Raw genomic sequence first — 19,334 nt, forward strand, 5'->3', positions numbered from 1 at the left:
AGGCAGGGGGCATCGCTCCCAGACGCTGGCTCCAGACCCGCCAGCCCCTCAGGAGGGACGCTGCTGCAGAGGGGGGCTCAGGGCGCAGGCCCCCTCCCCTGCTTCCCCCGCGGCGTCCCCGGCCCAGGCAGTCCCTGCATTTCCTGCAAGCTCCCTGCCCTCCCCCACCAGCCTGGCTGTGCTGGGTCAGGATCGGGCAGAGCCTGGGGCCGAGCATCTGGAAGGAGAGCCCACCCAATGGTCCTGCCCCCCATCCTGCACAGACAGGCGCGGGGCGGGCATGGATGGGAGTGAGTTGGGATCCAGAAGTCAAAACACTTGTTGGCAGACGGGCCCCCTCCCTTTGAGGAGCTGTGTTCTGGAAGCCCATCTTGCCTTGGGCTGCCCTGGTGCCCTTTCGGGTGAAAACTCCAAAGTCTGACACCCTGCAACCCCCATCCCCAAAGGACTATGAGTGTCCAGCTGTATTCGGCCAAGCGCAGGTGGGGCCAGGGCGCTGTGCTCTTGGCAAGTCCGAGAGCCTCAGGACCCCCCAGGGCCGTGCTTAGCACAGACTTCTCCAAGTGTGGTCCCCAGACCTGCGGCAGCAGCCTGCAGCTGGGAAGTACAGGCACTGGCTGGCGCGGGGGTCCGCGCCTGTGATCTCAGCGACTTAGGAGGCCGGAAAGGGGGACCCCTTGAGCCGGGGAGATGGAGACCAGCCTGGGCAACATAGGGAGACTCCCATCTCCACAAAATAACCCCCCCCCAAAAAATAGCCTGCGGGAGGTCCCAGCTACTGGGGAGGCTGAAGCGGGAGGATCGCTTGAGCTGGAGAGTTCGAGGCTGCAGTGAGCCGAGATGGCGCCCCTGCGCTCCATCCTGGTCGAGAGCTTTGAGAGCTTTTTTGAGACCCTGTCTCAAAAGAAGGGAAAAAATGCAGATTGCGCCCCCGCCCAGACTTTGGGAACAAGCGGGTTGGGGACGGGACCCATCAATGCCTTAACAAACCCTGCAGGAGACCGCGGACCCGCTGGGTTCCAGGTCAGCGCGGCGGAGGGAGAGTGGGGAGCCGCCCGGGAGGGGCTGGCCGGATCCAGTTCAGACCCCAGGGGCTCCGGCCGGCTGTGACCCGACGAGCGCCAACTGGGCCCTCACCAGAGCCTCAGGGACGATCGCCCCACAGGCCGTCCGCGTGGGTGTGGGGCGTCCCGAGTGGATTCCTGCAGGATGCACCCCTGCTCCGAGAAGAGAGGGGCGGGACCCTCCAGGGGTCCCTGAGCGAGGCCCTTCCAGAAAGGTCTGCGGCGCTGCCGGTCTTGGTGACTCTGGGTTCCCTGGGGTCCGCGGAGGAGACCCTGCCGACCAACCCCTCCCGGACCCCACGTGCCACAGGGAGGGCGCGCGCGGCCAGGCGGGGTCCCGAGGCACCCAAGCCCGCTCCCCGTCCCGCAGGCACCTGTGAGTTGACTGACAGCCCCGCACCCCGGGGGAGGGGGCTCCGGCGCGGCTCAAGGCACAGGGACCCCGGCCCGGTCCCCCAAGGCGCAGTGAGCGCGGGGGGCGGGGCGAGCCCGGGGTCGTGGGCGGGGCGAGCGCGGTCAGGCCCCGCCCCCAGTAAGGCCCCGCCCCCGCAGCGGCGTCCGCCCCGCAGTTGCTCAGTCGTCGGCGCGCGCGGCTGGGAACGGTCGCTGAGCCTCGGCGTTCCCGAGCTGGTGCCCGAGCGCGGCGCCCCAGGAGCCCCTCTCCCCGCGCCGGCCCACGGTGAGTGCCGCGGGCTGCAGCCGGTGCTGTTGGGCCGCCGTCGGGGCTCGGCCCCGAGCCCCCACCCGGACGGACCGACGGCCGCCGCCCCCTTGGCCCGGGTCCCCCAGGAGTCACGGGGGTGGCCTCCGAGGCGGGGGGCGGTGGGAAGGTCTCGACGCCCCCTCGGCCCTGGGGAAACTGAGGCCGCGCATGCTCGGAGGGGCGGGGTCTCGGGGGCATTTCTCCGAGCGCGCAGGAGCAGGTGCGGCGGTGGGGTCCGCACTGCGGAGCGGACGGGGGTGGTATCGGGGCTCTGGCGACGGCCTCCCCCGCACTTGGGCCGCCAAGCGAGGCTTCGACCCCCGCGCCCGCCTCCCCAGGGGAGCAGACGGGCCCGGGGCCTCCCAGCACCCCTCCCGGGCGGGCTGCGCCCCCCCCAGCGCCCTCGTCTCTTCCGTCCTCCCGCAGGTCCTCGTAGGGCCCTTCAGGCCCCCCCAAATCCCTGCGAGTGTAAAGTCGCCCCTCCTTCAGCCCTACTCCGCGAAGGGCTGTGGGCTCTTGGCCTGGGCCGGGGTCTCCGGGGGAGAAGTTTAAAATGACACACTAGGCCCGCCCCCAGACTCCCCCCGGACCGCCCGCCCCCTCCAAGGGGAGAGACCCCCTTAGAACTGAGGGTGCGGCTCCCGCGGGCGCCCGGAGCCCCGGGAAATGGGGTGCCGCGAGGCGGGGCAGGGAGGGGGTCGGTGAGCAGAGGGAGGAGAGAGCGCTGCGCAGACACAGGAGAGGGGAGGAAGAAGGCGCCGCGGACTCCGGTCTCCTGCGCTCCTGCTGGGCGCCAGCAGCTGGACCTTGGCAGCCGGTCTCAGACTTCAGGGAGCCCAAGGCCACCGGCAGCACTTGTTAGAATGCAGATTCCCGGGATTCGACTGGAATGAGACCCCGGGGAGCAGCGTTTGTAGCGGGCCCGCCAGGTAACCTGCACCTGGGCACTGCCATCAGCCGCGCAGGGGCCGTCTGGAGGAGTCAGTCAGACCAGGGAGAGATTCCCACGGAAAACCCCCAGGGCCTGGTGAAGGGGAGTCGGGGGCGCTGAGGGAGGAAGAGCGGGGAAGCTGGAGAGAAGACCAAGAGGGCGGCTTGGAGAGCCAGCCTGTGGGGCAGACGTCCCGCCACCTCCCCTGACAGGCACACACCCAGGGCACCAACAGCCACCCCCCTGCCCCAAATGTGGTAAGAAGGGCGGCCCCAGCACGTTGAAGGCGTTTGTTCCCAGACATCCTGCACTGGGGAGGAAGGTTGACCCAACCTCTGCTCTGCTGCCCCCAGACTCAGCTACCTCACTGTTCCCCCACCCCCAGCCCCCAAATGGCCTGGCAGGAGATGGCTCAGAGTCCCAGTTTCACATCTGGGCTCTGGGCAAGTCGCCCCTGCCCTGGGCTGTGAAATGAGACGTGCCATCCTCCTTGCAAAATGTCATTCCCCATTCAGCCAGGGCCTGGGGGACAGCCAGGGAGCAAGGTGGGACGGGCAGGTGTGGCTCCGCCCCCGTGCCACAAGGCAGGAACTCCTTGGCAGTCCTCCCTCTGCTCACTGGACACATGGGAGTGTGGTCCTGGCCCTGGCATCAGGCATGAGCAGAGTCTGGGCTCATCCTGCCTCATGCTACTGTCCCAGGGTGAGAGCCTGGGAAGGAGTTACACCACATCTGGACCCACGGGAAAGACGGGGGGTCCCCTGCACCTGGCTCACTCCTGTCCCATGAGTGCTGAGAGCCACCCAGGCAGTCAGTGCTTCCTGCACTGGTCACAGACACAGGCGTATGTCCACCATTCACAGCAGCTCTGGCCTCTGTGGCAGGTGGCTCCCAGGGCCCATGCAGTTGGGTGCAGCCAGGCTATGAGCTGCCTAGGCAGCCTGGGGTTTCCAGGGCAACCAAAGGGGTTTCTGCGCACCCAGGATGAACCAAGTCTTCTGTACACCTGTGCCAAGACGCCACTATTGCACCCATCCTAGCAACGGGCAGCGGGAGGGGCAGGAGCTGCGGTTGGGGTCAGGGTGGCCGGCCTAGCTGGTTGTCTCAGGAGCTTAGCACTGGGGACACCAGAGAGACCTGGATGGCCGTCCCCGGCCCACCTGCTGGCTCTGGGACCTTGGATAGGCTCTCCACCCTGCGCCCTCTGTTTACCCATCTGAGATGCAGGGAGCAAAGGGCATCCCTCTCGGGCCGCTCTGGGGATGAGGAGGTGAGTGTGGAGAGAAAAATGCAGGGAGGGCACTGAGCCCCCTCTTTCTGCCTGGAACATCTTGTTCTCACCAAGACACCCCCTCCCCAACCCCGCAGCTCGGGCCACTTAGCTCCTGCGTCACGTTTGTCTCCAGGACTGCGAGCCCCCATCGCCCCGTCACACGCACATGCGGCCGGCGGTTGCCCTGGCAACAGCTCCAGCAGCGGCTGCTCTGCTGGCTTCGGGGGGCTGCAAGGGGAGCAGCCTTTTCCACCCAGCAAGGGAGGGGAAGCGGGGTCTGCGACTCCCGGGTCCCTGGGGATTTCACGACTGGCTGTGGGGGTGACAGCTTCCGGAAGCATTGTACCCAGCCCACTGAGCCCCCTGTCTTTTGCGGGGAGGCTCACAGGGGAAGGCACTGATAGGTTTGAAGGAGTGAGGCCCCCCCAAGCATTACCTCTCACAGGGTGGGAGCCGCAAACCCTCCTTCCTGTCCTCAGCTCTAGGGTCTGGTCCCATGAGAGCCTGCACCCAGGGCTCGGGAGCTTGCAGGGACCCTGGAATCCGGTTGAGATGTCCAGGAATGGTGTCTGAGCTAGTGTGGGTGTAGATTGGGGCTGGTGACCCTGAACCCCCACAGACACAGCAGGGGCCCGGGAGCTGGCGCCACAAGGTCCATTTGGAACCCACCACTGGCACGGTGTGCCCGGGCCCCTGTGCTGCCCACTGAGCTTATGAGTCTAGTGCAGCCAAGGGGAACTGGCCTGGGCATGCAGGGGAGGGGTGGGCTAGCCTGGCCCTCACCGCCAACTGTCTGTGGGAGCCTGGGTGAGCAATAGAACCTGCTGAGTCTTCGTTTCCTCTCCTGTTCCATGAGAATGACCATGCCCCCTGCAACGGCCAGTGTGCCCAGCCCGGAGGCACCCTCCGCAGGTGGATGAGAGAGCACTGGCAAGGGAAGGGGACCCAGATAGCAAGGCTAGGACCCCGGGGGGCTGGGGGAGCACGGTGTCCTAGAAATCAGAGACTGGCAAGGCTGGGACAGGAGCCCAAGAGTGGCTACGTCTCTTGTGGTGGGGCAGAGGTGGCCTGACTCTGGGACAGTTTTCATGGAGGGGGGAGGGGACCTCCCTGGGGCTGCTGGGGGGCCATGCAGGCAGAGGCAGTGCAGAGGTGGAGGGCCTGCATCTGTACCAGTGCGGAGGAAGAGGGTCTCAGGAGGCTGTGGTGTCTTAGCCATCATCCTGCCCGTGTTGAAGGGGTGTGCAGGTCGGTACCACCCGGCCTTCCTCCCTGACACGGGTGGGCTCGGCGGCGGTGGCTCATGCCTGTAATCCCAGCACTTTGAGAGGACGAGGCAGGTGGATCACCTGAGGTCAGGAGTTCAAGACCAGCCTGGCCAACATGGTGACACCCCGTCTCTACTGAAAGTACAAAAATTTAGCCAGGCGTGGTGGGGGGCGTCTGTAATCCCAGCTACTCGGGAGGCTGAGGCAGGGGAGAATCACTTGAACCTGGAGGTGGACGTTGCGGTGAGCTGAGATCGTGCCACTGCTCTCCAGCCTGGGCGACAGACTGAGACTCCATCTCAACAAAACAAAACAAAAAGTGGGTGGGGCCTTCCGGGCAGGGGTCTGCCTGGGCCCGGGCTCCAGGCCTCGGCAGGGGGCAGCTGTGTCCCAGTGGTGACATCTGGGCTGCTGCTGCTACAAGCAGGAGGCTGACAGGGTGGCTCAGTTGCCATAGCAACATGAGGGGAAGTGACTCCGGATGGACTGGGAGGGAGCTGTAGCCCCCACGCCCGGCATTTTCCAGCGGGGCCCAGCTCGCTTCACGTTCTCGTTTGTACCAACTGTGGGGAGCAGGCCCTGCTTTGTGGAGGCACTGCCCCCCACCTTCCACTGTCCACCTCAGGTTCGCTGACCAGTTCCTGGGGTGAGGAGGGGGCACTGACCTCCGCTGTGGTTGGTGAGTGAGGACCCCCAGGCCGTCCCCTCCAGGGCCTCCTGGCCATGTGAGCACTGCCTGCCCCACCTGGGCATGAGTGCTGCAGCCCAGGCCACCGGCCCCTCCTCTGTCAGGGTGATGAAGACCAACAGGCCTTTCGTACCCAGGCTCCTCTGTGGTCCGGGATGTCAGGGTTCTGGCCTTTCGTGCCCAGGCTCCTCTGTGATCCGGGATGTCAGGGTTCTGGCGAGTTTTTACCTCCTGCATAGGAGAGCTGGGTACCTGGCATCTGTCCTGGCCCCAGAGTGGGCACAGGGGCTGGGGGAGCTGTGCGCTGTGACCCAGATCTTGGTCCTCTTGGTGCAGCCCCAGGAGACAGGTGCCTCCCCCTGTGCTGTCATGGGGAGAGGTGTTGGGGGGCGAGTGCAGCAACCACCTCCCTCTCCAGTGAGACCCCAGGAGCCCCTGGCTGGACCCCCGGCTCCGGGTGGGCACCAGCCCCGCCTTTGATGGCATCCGCTACCTCCTACCTGAAGCCGCCCTGTAGGGCGTGCAGGGACTTAGCTGGTCACCCAGCAGGTGTGTGGACAGGAGCCCAGTGCCATCCAGGCTGTGGATGAGCCCCCAGGCCTCTGCCCCACCTCTTCCCGCCCACCCCCTGCCTGCCGTGGCCTCTGTGGTGCACGGAGGATGGAGTGGGTGACCTGAGGCTGCGGGCCGTGCTCTCTGCTGTAGGTCACCCACCATGTCGACCTTGCTGGACATTAAGAGCAGCGTGCTCAGGCAGGTGCAGGTGTGCCCGTCCTTCCGCCGCAGGACTGAGCAGGAACCAGGGAGTGCCAGCGCCGACCCACAGGAGCCTGCCACGGGGGCCTGGTGGGTGCCCAGGGGCCCAGCCCCACACGCTCACAGGGTCACTCCCCACCAGACTTCACACACGGCCACCCTGGCCCCAGCCCACCTAGGTGCAAAGGAGGGCCTGCACTCAGCCATGCCACACTGTGGAGGTCACATGGCCCTGTCTGCCCCTGGAGTTGAGGGTCCCAGGCGGGGGCCAGTGTGCTGAGAGCCTCGAGCTGACCCAGCCCTTCCTCCAGGAAACCTGGGGATGGCGTGGAGTTCTTTGCCCACGTGCGCCTCATGCTGAAGAAGGGGGAAGGCAGACAGGGCCTGCCGTGCCCCGAGGTGAGGGTGCCGCCCGCAGGTCCCGGTACTGCAGCCCAGCATGGGGCTTCCCCCTCCTCTCTCTCCTTCCCCCTCCCCCCTGCCCTTGCTCCCACCTCCTGGGGCACCACTTGTCTTCCCAGCCGCAGGCCTAGGGCTCTCCCTGTGATCAAGGCCCTCACCCTGGGCCCCACACACAGGTCCCCCTGCGCAGTGGCTCACCGGCACCCCCAGAGCCTGTGGATCCCAGCCGTGGCCTGAGAGCCCTGGCCCCGGAGGAGGTAAAGGTGGGGGCCGGAATCAGGGGCAGTTGTCTGCAGTGGCCGCTCTCTCAGCCGTTTATAGGCAGATACTGTGTGCACAGGGTCTGGTGATGGTGGACAGCCAGGGTGGGTGGGTGAGTGAGGAGCGGAGGGGCTCCCAGTGCAGGGCGGCAGAGGTGGGGCCTGGGCTCGGCAGGCAGGAGGGGCTGCTGAGGGCTGGGGGCCTGGGACGTGGCACTGTGGCTGCCCTTCCCCCACCTGCAGGTGGACATGCTCTATGAGGAGGCCCTGTACACAGTGCTTTACCGAGCGGGGACCATGGGCCCTGACCAGGTGGACGACGAGGAGGCCCTGCTCAGCTACCTCCAGCAGGTCAGCCCACCCGGACCCCGACAGCTTCCCCACCTCAACCCCTTCCCGACCCACTGACACCATGATCACCCAAACAGCAGGATCTCCCCGATCCATGCACAACAGGCAGAGATGGCTGAGGGTGCCCACAGACACACACGCGCACAGGCTGACAGATGCACCCCCAAGGACGCACCTAGCTTCCACCTGAGTGTGCTCTGAACTCCCCCGTCCCCTTGTGGCCCCCGCTCCTGCACATGCACTCGTGTGCCCCTCATCACGCCGACCATCTCCGGGCATGCCCGGGCCCCTTGGCACAAGCCCTCCGCCGCTCCCTCCCAGGCTTCCCCCAACCCTGCACCCATGAGGACTGAGGTCGGGTGTCTGTGACTGGGGCTGAGCCCGAGGTCCCAGCATGGTGGCAGCCTCGCTTCAGGGGTTGCCTAGGTCCTGCCAACCCACCCGCCCTCCACAGGTGTTTGGCACCAGCACTGAGGAGCACACCGAGGCCATCGAGCGAGTGAGGAAGGCCAAGGTGAGGCCGCCGCTGCCTGGGCAGACCCTGACCAGCATGTGCCTGTGTGGCGGGGGCACAGGGCAAGGCCCTGTCACCTCCATGCTAAGCAGGGTGTCTGGGGGGCAGCTCAGCCTCACCAGCCTCCCACACCCCCCTGTGTCCACAGGCCCCCACGTATGCCTTGAAAGTCTCTGTCATGCGTGCCAAGAACCTTCTGGCCAAGGACCCCAATGGTGCGTGGGGACCCAGCGGACCTCGGCTGCACCCAGGCCTGGCAACCGTGGAGGGCAGAGGGTGTGGGGCTGGGGCTGAGGCGCCTACCGTTCCCAGGCTTCAGTGACCCATACTGCATGCTGGGCATCCTGCCTGCCTCGGACACCACGCGGGAGCCCCGTGCGCAGAAAGAGCAGCGCTTTGGCTTCCGCAAGGGCAGCAAGCGCGGTGGTCCCCTGCCCGCCAAGTGCATCCAGGTCACCGAGGTGAAGAGCAGCACGCTGAATCCCGTCTGGAAGGAGCACTTCCTCTTGTGAGGCCCTCGCCCATCTAGGTGTGGGAGGGGGGCTCTGCCTGGGGTCCAGAGTTGGGCTGTGCCTGGAGGGGGGTGGCTCGCAGCGGCTCCCGGTCTCTGTGGGGCCCTGTGGCCACTTTCCAGAGGAGGAAACTGAGACCCAGAGATGGGCGTTGTGCCACCGGGGCCACACGGCTGGCGACACGTGGCGGGATCGGGATTTGGACCTGAACAGCCTGTCTGGAGAGCTGGAGCTTGTGGCCTGCTCCCTGCTGCTTCTGAACTCCCTGACCCCGGCCTGGGCAGAGCCTCGCCAGGGACCCTCATGGGCATCTCTCTGTTCTCCATGTAGTGAGATTGAGGACGTGAGCACGGACCAGCTGCATCTGGACATCTGGTACAGGCCCCTGCACCGTGCAGGGCGGGGGGAATGGGCACCTTTTGGGAGGGAGCAGGACGAACTCAGGGCTGGGCTGGGGGCTCCAGACAAGCCAGGTCCTCTCCTCTCCCCACCAGGGATCATGACGACGACGTGTCCCTGGTAGAAGCATGTAGGAAGCTGAATGAAGTCATCGGCCTGAAGGGCATGGGCAGGTATGACTGCGGGGACCTTTCTACCCCTCACCTGTGCCCTCAGCTTGGTCATGGGGCCCAGCGGGCGGTGGCTCCCCAGGAGCCTCAGCGTGATGCCCACCACCGCGCTGGCCAGGTACTTCAAACAGATCGTCAAGTCAGCCCGTGCAAATGGGACAGCAGGACCCACCGAGGACCACACTGATGACTTCCTGGGGTGCCTCAACATACCTGTCCGGGTGAGTAGGTGTGGGGTGGGGCTGGTGACGATTAGGGAAGGGCCTGGGGGGTGTCCCAGTCTTCAAGGGGCAGGGCATTGCCTGGAGGAGCTCCTGCTCTTGGGCCTCCGCTGAGTGCTCACCGTTGCCTGACACCCTCGTTCCCCGGAGAAGGGCAGCCCAGGCCATGTGGTCTCTCCAGGGTCTCACAGAGTCAGTGTGGAAGGAGAGGGGGAGGAGTCTGGTGGGCCTGACCCCCATGCTACCCCCAGGAGGTGCCTGTGGCTGGAGTCGACCGCTGGTTCAAGCTGGAGCCACGCTCCAGTGCCTCGCGTGTGGAGGGAGACTGCCACCTGGTTCTTAAGCTGATCACTACGCAGGTGGGGAAAGTGGGCGTCTCGGTCTTCCACCCCCGCCCGCGGGGCTGGGGCAGAGCTGGTGACCCCGGGGGCTCTGCGTTGCAGAGAGACACCGCCATGAGCCAGCGCGGGCGATCCGGCTTCCTGTCCCACCTGCTGCTGCTCAGCCATCTGCTGCGGTTCGAGCACCCAGCAGAGGAGGTAGTGGGTGCTCCTGGGATTGGGACAGCCCGGCAGGGGGCCTGAGGAGGGGATGTGGGGCTGTCCCGCCTCCACCCACGCCAGACCTCCTCCCCCAGCCCAACTCCAGCAGCTGGCGAGGAGAGCTCAGCACACCAGCCGCCACCATCCTCTGCCTGCACGGAGCCCAGAGCAACCTGTCACCCTTGCAGCTGGCCGTGCTGTGAGTGGGTGGAGCTACGAGTGGGTGGGGAATGTGGGCGGGGCGTGGGTGGGTGGGGCATTGGGGACCATGCGGTGAGTGGATGTGGTGGTTGGGATGGTGGGCAGGGAAAGGGGCGGTGATATGAGTAGGTGGGGCAGCGAGAGGGGCGGTGCTATGAGTAGGTGAGGCAGCGCTGATTGGGTGGGCAGGGAAAGAGGCGGTGCTATGAGTAGGTGGGGCAGCGCTGATTGGGTGGGCAGGGAAAGTAGCTGCTATGAGTAGGTGGGGCAGCGCTGATTGGGTGGGCAGGGAAAGAGGCGGTGCTATGAGTAGGTGGGGCAGCGAGAGGGGCGGTGCTATGAGTAGGTGAGGCAGCGCTGATTGGGTGGGCAGGGAAAGAGGCGGTGCTATGAGTAGGTGGGGCAGCGCTGACTGGGTGGGCAGGGAAAGAGGCGGTGATATGAGTAGGTGGGGCAGCGCTGATTGGGTGGGCAGGGAAAGAGGCGGTGATATGAGTAGGTGGGGCAGCGAGAGGGGCGGTGCTATGAGTAGGTGAGGCAGCGCTGATTGGGTGGGCAGGGAAAGAGGCGGTGCTATGAGTAGGTGGGGCAGCGCTGACTGGGTGGGCAGGGAAAGTAGCTGCTATGAGTAGGTGGGACAGCGCTGATTGGGTGGGCAGGGAAAGAGGCGGTGCTATGAGTAGGTGGGGCAGCGAGAGGGGCGGTGCTATGAGTAGGTGCAGCAGCGCTAATTGGAGGGCAGGGAAAGGGGCGGTGCTATGAGTAGGCACGGCAGTGCTGATTGGGTGGGGCCGAGAAAGGGGTAGTGCTGTAGGTGGTGCTGAGTTGGCCTGGCAGGGGCGGGGTCCATATCCCTTGACCATGGGCTGGGCCCCGCAGTCACTGGCAGGTCAGCAGCCGCCACCATCAAACCTGCACGCTGGACTACAGCTACCTGCTGGGGCTGCTGGACGACATGCAGGCACACTGGGAGGAGGCGCCCTCACTGCCCCAGGAGCAGGTGGGTGCAGCCGGGGCCTTCTTGCCAGCCATGGCGAAGGGAGTGCTTGGGACTGGGGCTGCTGAGTGCCGGTCGGCGAGGGGCAGAGTCCTGCCTGCGTGGGGGTCAAAGACAAACTGTATGACATGGACTAGAGCCAGCGCTCTGCGGAAAGGAGACGGGAGGCTCGTGGAAGTCACCTCGGGGAGCAGCCAGGACTTAGGACAGAGTTGGGGAAGGCCGCCAAGGTGGCGCCCATCTGAGCGACAGGAGGGAGCGGCCTTTGCAGGACGGACGTGGGAACTGCAGGGGCACAGGCCCTGCGTGTGCTGCGTGGGTGGAAACCGAGGCTGGGACAGGCCGGCTGTGCCCGTGGAGGGTGCTTCTCAGGGCAGAGCTGGGCTGACCATGCGGGGGGAAGCGGGTTGCGGGCCGAGAAAGGGAGGGTGTTTCTCCTCATCAGTGAGCGGTCGGGGCTGCTGGCACTGAAGGGCCCTGTCCCCACAGGAGGAGGGCCTCGCTGATAGCTTTTCCGCCTTCTCTGAGTTCGGGCTGCAGCTGCTGCGCCAGCTCCGCGACTACTTCCCCGCCACCAACAGCACCGCTGTCTACCGCCTGGAGCTGCTGCTGAAGTGGGTGCAGCCCCGCGTGTCGGCGTGGGTGGGGGCGGCTGGCAGGGCAGGCCCCACTCAGCGTGCTGCCCCCACCCAGGTGTCTGGGCAAGCTGCAGTTCTTCCAGCCCTCCTTTGAGATCTGCCCCTTCGAGACGGAGCTGAATATGGACGTTGCTGCGGCCCTGAAGGTGTGTTCCAAAGCCCATTGGGGGCCGGCCGCTAGGCCATCCCCTCCCCTGCCCTGCCTTCCCGTCCCCTGCACCTCTGCACCACGGTCTCTTGCCCACCTCTCCCTCTTCCCTGCAAACCCCCATGCTGTCTTGGTGGCGTCTGTTGCAGAGAGGCAACCGTGAGTGGTATGACAGGATCCTGAATGCCAGGAGTCCCCGAGAGCAGGTGCGGTTGTGGGGGACCCTGGCCGTGAGGGGTGTGGGCAGCCGAGAGGTGGGTACGAGCTAGGCTTCCTTACAGCCAGGACCACAGCGCCTGCCTGGGCTGGTTGTGCTGGCCGACGCCATCTATGATGACCTTCAGTCCTGCTACAGTGTCTATGCCAGCCTCTTCCACAGGTGGGCCTGGCCTCTCAGGGCTGTTCTGGGGCTGGGGTTGGGGCCAACAGAGCCTGCAGGGAGGGCGCAGGTGGATGAGGTATGTCCCTTCCTCTGCAGCATCCTCAATGTGGACGTCTTCACCCTGACCTTCCGGCAGCTGGAGCGTCTGGTGAGCAGGGTCCCTGACCCCGGGTACCTGCCAGGCATGGGGAAGTGGGCAGAGGCCCTTGACTAGGTTGCTGCAGGTGGCCTGATTCTGCTGTCCTGGACAGGTGGCTGAGGAGGCGTGGGTGCTGACAGAGGAGCTGAGCCCCAAGATGACGCTGGAGGTGGCCTCGGGGCTCTTTGAGCTCTACCTGACCTTGGCTGACCTCCAGCACTTCTGGGATAGCATCCCTGGCCGGTGGGTGCCCCGTCCCTATCTCTTGCAGACAGACTTTTGGATGAGGGCCCCCGGACCTGTGAGGGGGGCTCTCCTGGGGTTATTAGTCTGGAACGTGCTAGTTAAGGCATCTGAGTCAGGGCCAAGCCCTGACCGGCCTCCCACTACAGGGACAGCCGTTCTCTGGCCTTGGCTGGCATCCACACCCCATTCCTGCCTGCTGTGAAGCTCTGGCTCCAAGTGCTGCGGGACCAGGCCAAGTGGAGGCTTCAGGGAGCAGTGGACGTGGATACAGTGAGAGCTGCCCTGGCCCGAGGACACTGGGGCTGGTCCAGGCCCCCAGCCTCCCCCACAACCCTAGCCTCCCCCACCTCCCCATCCTCCCCCACAACCCTAGCCTCACCCGCCTCCCCAGCCTCCCCAGCAACCCCAGCCTCCCCTGTCTCCCCAGCTGGAACCTGTGGACCCTTCCTCCAGGCACAGCAGCTCCGCAGCCACTGCTGGTCTCTGCCTCAGTCACATCCAGGAGCTATGGGTGCGCCTGGCGTGGCCTGACCCTGCCCAGGCTCAGGGGCTGGGCACCCAGCTTGGCCAGGTGTGTGGGTGGGCCCTGGGGGTGAGGGGAACAGGTGGGGGAGGTGATGGGGCAGGGGAGGGTTCCATGGTTCCCCACCACCGCCCCCTCCTCAGGACATGTGTGAGACCACTCTCTTCTACACGGAGCTGCTTCGGAAGAAGGTGGACACTCAGCCAGGGGCGGCCGGTGAAGCAGTGAGCGAGGCGGTGAGTGGCCAGCTGGGGAGGGGAGTCGGCAGGAGGTGGGGAGCCATCACCAGGCCCTGACCCATCGCCGCCTGACCACACCTCCCCCAGCTCTGCGTGGTCCTCAACAATGTGGAGCTCGTGCGCAAGGCTGCTGGGCAGGCCCTGAAGGGGCTGGCATGGCCCGAGGGGGCCCCGGGACTTGAGGGGGTGCTCCCCCGCCCCCTGCTCAGCTGCACACAGGCCCTGGACGATGACCTGCAGCGGGAGGCTCACACGGTGACAGCGCACCTGACCTCCAAGGTGGGTGGGGCCTGGAGACCGGAGCGTGGGGACAGTCCCTGGTGCCCCCTGCCCATGCTGAGCGCTGCTCCTGCCCTCAGATGGTGGGCGACATCCGGAAGTATGTACAGCATATTAGCCTCTCACCCGACTCCATCCAGAACGATGAGGTGAGTGCTGGGGCGAGGGGCCGTGGACGGGACTGTGTGTGCTGGGAGCAGGGCAGAGGTGCGGGGTCAGCCCGGCCTGAACACCCCTGCCTGCAGGCCGTGGCCCCGCTCATGAAGTACCTGGATGAGAAGCTGGCCCTGCTGAACTCCTCGCTGGTGAAGGGGAATCTAAGCAGGTGCGGGCGGGTGGGGTGGGATGGACTGGCCCGTGGGCACTGATGCCGCCCTGCAGGGTGCTGGAGGCCCTGTGGGAGCTGCTCCTCCAGGCCATTCTGCGGGTGGGGCCAGCGGGGCAGGTGCGGCTGGCCCGTGGTCACTGATGCCACCCTGCAGGGTGCTGGAGGCCCTGTGGGAGCTGCTCCTCCAGGCCATTCTGCAGGCGCTGGGTGCAAACCGTGATGTCTCTGCTGATTTCTACAGTCGCTTCCACTTCACGCTGGAGGTAGAGCCCCGTGAAGGAACGTTTCCCGCCGGCCCCCGCCTCAGGGCTGCTCTGACCCCTCCCTTTATCGCCACTGGCTCAGCAGCCACTCCAGGGCTGTCCACGGCGCCACCTCCCGTTAATGCCGAGGTGTGACCTCTGGTGATGGCCTTTCCCCAGCTTTCCTGGGAGCTTCCGACGCCCCCCAGGGTGTGAGAAAGGGCTCTGCCCTGGACTGCTGAGCCCCCAGTGCTGCCTGGGCTCCTTTGTGCTGGGGGTCTCCACCTGTCCCCAGCACAAGCCAGGCTCCCTGACACCTCCGCCTTCTTTCCCTGCCCCAGGCCCTGGTCACTTTTTTCCACGCAGAGGGTCAGGGTTTGCCCCTGGAGAGCCTGAGGGATGGAAGCTATAAGGTGAGGCGGGACCCTCTGTGCGGCGGGGGCGTGGATGAGGGGACCGAGTTCAAACTGCAGCCCCGCACAGGCTGTGTCCTTGAGCATGAGGTGGCCCCACGGGCAGTCAGGTCTCCCAACTGCCAGCGCTGACTACCAGCACCCGGGGCCCCTCCTGACGCGCTTCCCCTGCAGAGGCTGAAGGAGGAGCTGCGGCTGCACAAATGTTCCACCCGTGAATGCATTGAGCAGTTCTACCTGGACAAGCTCAAACAGGTAGGGAGGCGCCCGGGACAGGGTGCTGCCTCTAAGGCTCCCCGAGCCCAGCTGCGCTCACCCGCCTTTCTGCAGAGGACCCTGGAGCAGAACCGGTTTGGACGCCTGAGCGTCCGTTGCCATTACGAGGCGGCTGAGCAGCGGCTGGCTGTGGAGGTGCTGCACGCCGCCGACCTGCTCCCCCTGGACGCCAACGGTGAGCTGCAGCGGGGACGGGTCGGGTGATGGTAGGATGGGGACGGGGGGCTCATGACCGTGCTCCTGCAGGCCTAAGCGACCCCTTTGTGATCGTGGAGCTGGGCCCACCGCATCTCTTCCCACTGGTCCGCAGCCAGAGGACCCAGGTGAAGACCCGGACGCTGCACCCTGTATACGACGAGCTCTTCTACTTGTGAGTGTCCCAAGCCCCAGCCCCGGGCTCCAGGCTGCGGGAGTGAGACTCCCCTGACTGGCCTCCGTCCGCAGCTCCGTGCCTGCCGAGGCGTGCCGCCGCCGCGGGGCCTGTGTGCTGTTCACCGTCATGGACCACGACTGGCTGTCCACCAACGACTTCGCTGGGGAGGCGGCCCTCGGCCTAGGGGGCGTCAGTGGTGTCGCCCGGCCCCAGGTGGGCGGGGGTGCAAGGGCTGGGCAGCCTGTCACCCTGCACCTGTGCCGGCCCAGAGCCCAGGGTGAGTGAGCATCCGGGTAGGGGGAGGGGCAGCGGCCTGTCGCCGGCTCCCACACATCTGCCCACGCCCGCTTGCAGTGAGGTCTGCGCTGAGGATGCTGGAAGGCCGCACCAGCAAGGAGGCGCAGGAGTTCGTGAAGAAACTCAAGGAGCTGGAGAAGTGCATGGAGGCGGACCCCTGAGTCCGTCAGCTGCCAACCCCGGCCCTGGCCCCCACCCCGAGTTCCCTGAAGCATCTTCCAGCTCACTGTGGCCAGCTTTGTGCAGCCAGGGCCCACGGCGCCCCTCCTGTGCTGTGACGTGTGTGTCGTGGCTGGCCCCGTGGCTCCCATCGCCCTGGCCGTGTCCGTCTGGTGTGTGCTGTAAACCCCTGCACCCAACCCCACATCTGGGTGGCCAACTTGGCAGGACCTGGCCAGAAGCTGCCTGGGACACAGCGCAGGCCGCAGTGGGCTTGGCCACCAGGTGCGCTTCCCTGCCCGCTTCCTTGGGCTCCCTGGCCCTGGGTGGGCGGTGGGCAGCTGGTCTCCAGGGACTCAGTGAGTGGCTGTGCTCCCTGCACGACGGGCAATGTGCAGAGGCATTTTTTGGTAGTCACAGCTGGGGAGGGCAAAGGGTGCCACTGGCACCATTGGGTGGAGCGTCCAGAGCCTCCACTCACAGAGGGATGCAGAGGGCAGGTGAGTCAAGAACTGCACAGATCTCCAGTCCCCACGGGGCTCGCAGGGCAGGGACGTCACCCAAGACCGGTGGTCAGTGTGAAGGGCTCCATGCCAACTGGCAGGGTGTCCTTCACGCACATATCTGTGGCCACCCGAGACCTGCTCCACAGCCCCGCCAGGCAGAGCCAAGAGTTCGCCCCAACCCTTCCCCAGGCCCAGCGTGAAAAACAGAGACTCACACGCGGCTTCCTGGCCTGCAGCTTCATTGCGAGCGCGCTGAGGCAGGATGCAGAGCACAGCTGTGCTGGAAATGCGGAGAGAACCCGGACAGCTCAGTCCTGCCAGCAGCCACGAGGAGCCGAGACTGCCAGGCCCATCTACGTCCCTCGTGTCTCTAGATCTTCTCGTTACCCAGCCTCAAATATATACGTGTCTGCAACCCTCAGTCTCTCTGCCGCGTCTTGATTCCTTTCCAAACCTCGGCCGGGGCCCTGGCTTCAGCCCCCTGTCCCTGAGTCTGCTCCTCGTCAGAGCAGCTGCTGCTGGTTCCTCCGTGCTCGGCACCAGGCCCCGGGTCCTCAGACGCATCACTGTCATCAGTGTCCGAGGGCAGCCTGGGAGGGGAGGGGGAGCACGTTCCCAAATGACATCCTCCCTGGCTAGCTGGAGGCAACCTCATCCACAAAAAGCCGCAAGCCCAGGACAGATTCCTCTCCATGTACTCTCCAAACCCAACCTCTCCAGTGGGATGTCCACTTCAGGTTTTCTAGTCAGACCATCGGGGTGTTGTTTACGACACCACCCCCAAGCAGCAGGAGGGGCTCAGGCCAGAGGTAGAGGAGAGCCCTGGGTCTGAGTGATCATCAAATTAAGAAGCCGAAGGACCTACCGGGTGCTGGCCACAGGCCTGTTGGGGTTTCCAGACTCTCTCCCTGAATCCACATCGAAGGGATCTGAGCCGAGAGAGGAAAGTGGTCTGTAAGTGAGCTCAGAGCAGGACCAGGCCTCCCACCACCCAGGCTTTGGAGGACCTTGGCTCCCAGCCCCGCCAGGGCTCACCAATCTCCTCCTCCTGGGGGCTCTCCTTGGCGCTGGCTAAGAACTCCTGTTCTGCCTGCAGCACCTCCTCCGAGCCGCCGCAGGCCGCGTACTTGTCCAGGAGCTGGCGGTTCAGGTCCAAGAAGCCCTTGCCCCATTTAAACTTCCGAAGCAAAATGACAGCGAGGTCCGGAAAGCCTGATGGTGTGACAAACGAGAAACCCAAAGAAGTAAATGGTCCCCTCGAGTGCGTCCTGATCACCTGCTGCCGGATGGCTCTCCCACGTAACTGCAGGGTCCTCACCAAACATTAGCTCACAGTCCTGAGAGCCCGAGCTGCCCCCAGCCCCAGCCTGCACCTCCCCTGCTACAGTCCACACCTCTGCAACCGACCGAGTCCCCCTCCTTGTTGCGAAACGCAAACATTCCCACCAAGAGTGCCCCATGCCTCATCTGGGCTTCTTTAGATCAGCAATTCAGTAAGGAGGACACGGAGGATAAGCAGGATTCTCGGGGCAGTGCTGCCGTAATGAACGGCACCCCATACGCTGGCCTCTGTACCGCAGCGATCCCATTCCGCCTCCACTGCAACTCCACAGGCCGAAAACCTGAAGTGACAGTCGGGGCTGAAACCCTGGTCGGTCTGAACTGCTTCCCTGTCTGTCCCTTACGCTCCTCCAGGGCTGTGTCCGCAGGAAACACGATGCTGGGAGCACAGCAGGAACACCAGGTTGCCCGGTCACGCTGCTGTGGAGCCCCTGGACTCACCTACGATGCAGAAGGTGGCAGCAAAAGCTTCCACGCAGGAAAGTCTGCACGGCCGGCCATAATTTACGGGGTTGGCAGCCACCAGGTAGGGCAGCAGGCGCAAGTGGCTACCTCGCATCTTCCCAAACGGCGTCTCGTCCAGCCTGGCCCAGGAGCAGTCGATGACGGCGACCCCAGACTGCGCCACCAGCTGTCTGCCAGGGACAGCATGGGGTAAGTTCCAGGAGCCAGTACTACCCAAAGTGAAGCATGTCCCTGGAGAATTTCTTCGCTAGGGATTCAGGGACATCATTCCGCCATCCCCAAATATCCTCAAACAGACTCCATGAGCAAGGTTTTGAGGCAGCCGTTTGGGGTACCTAGGGCATGCGTTTATTCACTCAACAAACGTTTATTATCCCAAAACCTCCTTTATCCTAAGCTCTGCGCTATGCAAAGCAGGCAAACTAGACAGACGTTCCCTGGCCACGTGGGTGTGGCTGTGGGTGTGACATACAAGTCCCACTAAACGATCCCTGAAAGGAACCACGCGCTGGAAATGACGAGCTAGGGCAGGCCTCCCGCGCCTACCTGTCTGCGGGGGACACGTACTGCTTGCCCACGGGGCTGAGCACCAGACCGCCGAACCTGTGGCCCAGGCGCAGGCATCGCACCAGCCCCAGGCGGGCCAGCTTGCGGCCGGTGCAGCGCCGGGGGTCGCAGTGGCCCAACTCCCACATGGCCAGCGTGCAGGGCAGCGCCGCTGGGCCCGGGCCGCCCTCGCCCTCAGCCGTCCGTGGCTCCACGGAAGCTGCACGAGAGAGAGAGAAGGGCACTCGGCCTCAGCGTAGGAGCCCCGGGCAGGCCCTCGAACCCCGACCCGCTCTCCCCATCACGCCTCGCTCACCTTGCAGTGCGGCGCCGACCTCCTCGGCGAAGGCCTCCAGGGAGCGGGTCCGGAGGTGCCGAGGGCGGCCGCCTTCCGCCCCCGGCCCGCGCGCTGCCCTCCTGCGGCCCATGGCGCGAATCCGAGGTGCCGAGTACTCCCCACCCCACGGGTACGCCCCTCAGCCTCTGGACGGGCCGTGCGGCTGCCAGCCCACGCGCGGGGCGCCACTTCCGGTTCCCGCGGT

At 65.4% G+C, this 19,334-nt stretch overlaps 2 protein-coding genes across 7 annotated transcripts; one reads left to right on the top strand and one right to left on the bottom strand.

The window, feature by feature from the left end:
- Nucleotides 1-1,639: 1,639 nt before the first annotated feature.
- On the top strand, nt 1,640-16,861 carry BAIAP3 (BAI1 associated protein 3). Of its 6 annotated transcripts, none has more exons than XM_005590849.5 (35): nt 1,640-2,696; nt 6,633-6,773; nt 6,995-7,082; nt 7,262-7,342; nt 7,589-7,696; nt 8,151-8,210; nt 8,359-8,425; nt 8,523-8,718; nt 9,053-9,097; nt 9,217-9,294; nt 9,410-9,512; nt 9,764-9,871; nt 9,956-10,051; nt 10,150-10,253; nt 11,135-11,255; nt 11,742-11,866; nt 11,946-12,036; nt 12,188-12,244; nt 12,320-12,417; nt 12,517-12,568; nt 12,672-12,802; nt 12,952-13,075; nt 13,233-13,376; nt 13,472-13,564; nt 13,655-13,846; nt 13,927-13,995; nt 14,092-14,171; nt 14,329-14,437; nt 14,758-14,829; nt 15,004-15,084; nt 15,160-15,280; nt 15,352-15,475; nt 15,550-15,755; nt 15,833-16,219; nt 16,630-16,861. In XM_005590849.5, exons 2-34 carry the CDS (start codon nt 6,643-6,645, stop codon nt 15,934-15,936), a joined length of 3,459 nt encoding a protein of 1,152 aa, XP_005590906.3. In that variant the 5' UTR covers nt 1,640-2,696; nt 6,633-6,642; the 3' UTR covers nt 15,937-16,219; nt 16,630-16,861. The 6 variants fall into 6 exon arrangements, with proteins under 6 accessions (XP_005590906.3, XP_073884587.1, XP_005590905.3 ...); XM_074028486.1 differs by having other exon boundaries at nt 16,677-16,861; XM_005590848.4 differs by having other exon boundaries at nt 1,640-1,743.
- On the bottom strand, nt 16,663-19,327 carry TSR3 (TSR3 ribosome maturation factor). The gene is made up of 6 exons (XM_005590847.4): nt 19,109-19,327; nt 18,793-19,012; nt 18,223-18,416; nt 17,476-17,652; nt 17,306-17,369; nt 16,663-17,030 (listed from the first exon to the last, which is right to left on the bottom strand). The coding sequence occupies exons 1-6, from the start codon at nt 19,218-19,220 to the stop codon at nt 16,859-16,861; spliced, it is 939 nt and encodes a 312-aa protein (XP_005590904.3). The 5' UTR covers nt 19,221-19,327; the 3' UTR covers nt 16,663-16,858.
- Nucleotides 19,328-19,334: the final 7 nt, after the last annotated feature.

This window comes from Macaca fascicularis, chromosome 20, assembly GCF_037993035.2.
Source record: "Macaca fascicularis isolate 582-1 chromosome 20, T2T-MFA8v1.1".
Lineage (NCBI taxonomy): Eukaryota > Metazoa > Chordata > Mammalia > Primates > Cercopithecidae > Macaca > Macaca fascicularis.

What these genes read in the sequence shown, in the direction of transcription:
- TSR3 (XM_005590847.4), bottom strand. Translation starts at nt 19,220, where the DNA reads ATGGGCCGCAGGAGGGCAGCGCGCGGGCCGGGGGCGGAAGGCGGCCGC. An exon ending in GGTCGGCGCCGCACTGCAAG is followed by an intron (nt 19,013 to 19,108) that starts GTGAGCGAGGCG and finishes TCTCTCGTGCAG; the next exon opens with CTTCCGTGGAGCCACGGACG. An exon ending in CCCCCAGGAGGAGGAGATTG is followed by an intron (nt 17,370 to 17,475) that starts GTGAGCCCTGGC and finishes CTCTCGGCTCAG; the next exon opens with ATCCCTTCGATGTGGATTCA.
- BAIAP3 (XM_005590849.5), top strand. Translation starts at nt 6,643, where the DNA reads ATGTCGACCTTGCTGGACATTAAGAGCAGCGTGCTCAGGCAGGTGCAG. An exon ending in GGCCTGAAGGGCATGGGCAG is followed by an intron (nt 9,295 to 9,409) that starts GTATGACTGCGG and finishes CGCGCTGGCCAG; the next exon opens with GTACTTCAAACAGATCGTCA. An exon ending in TCGAGCACCCAGCAGAGGAG is followed by an intron (nt 10,052 to 10,149) that starts GTAGTGGGTGCT and finishes CTCCTCCCCCAG; the next exon opens with CCCAACTCCAGCAGCTGGCG.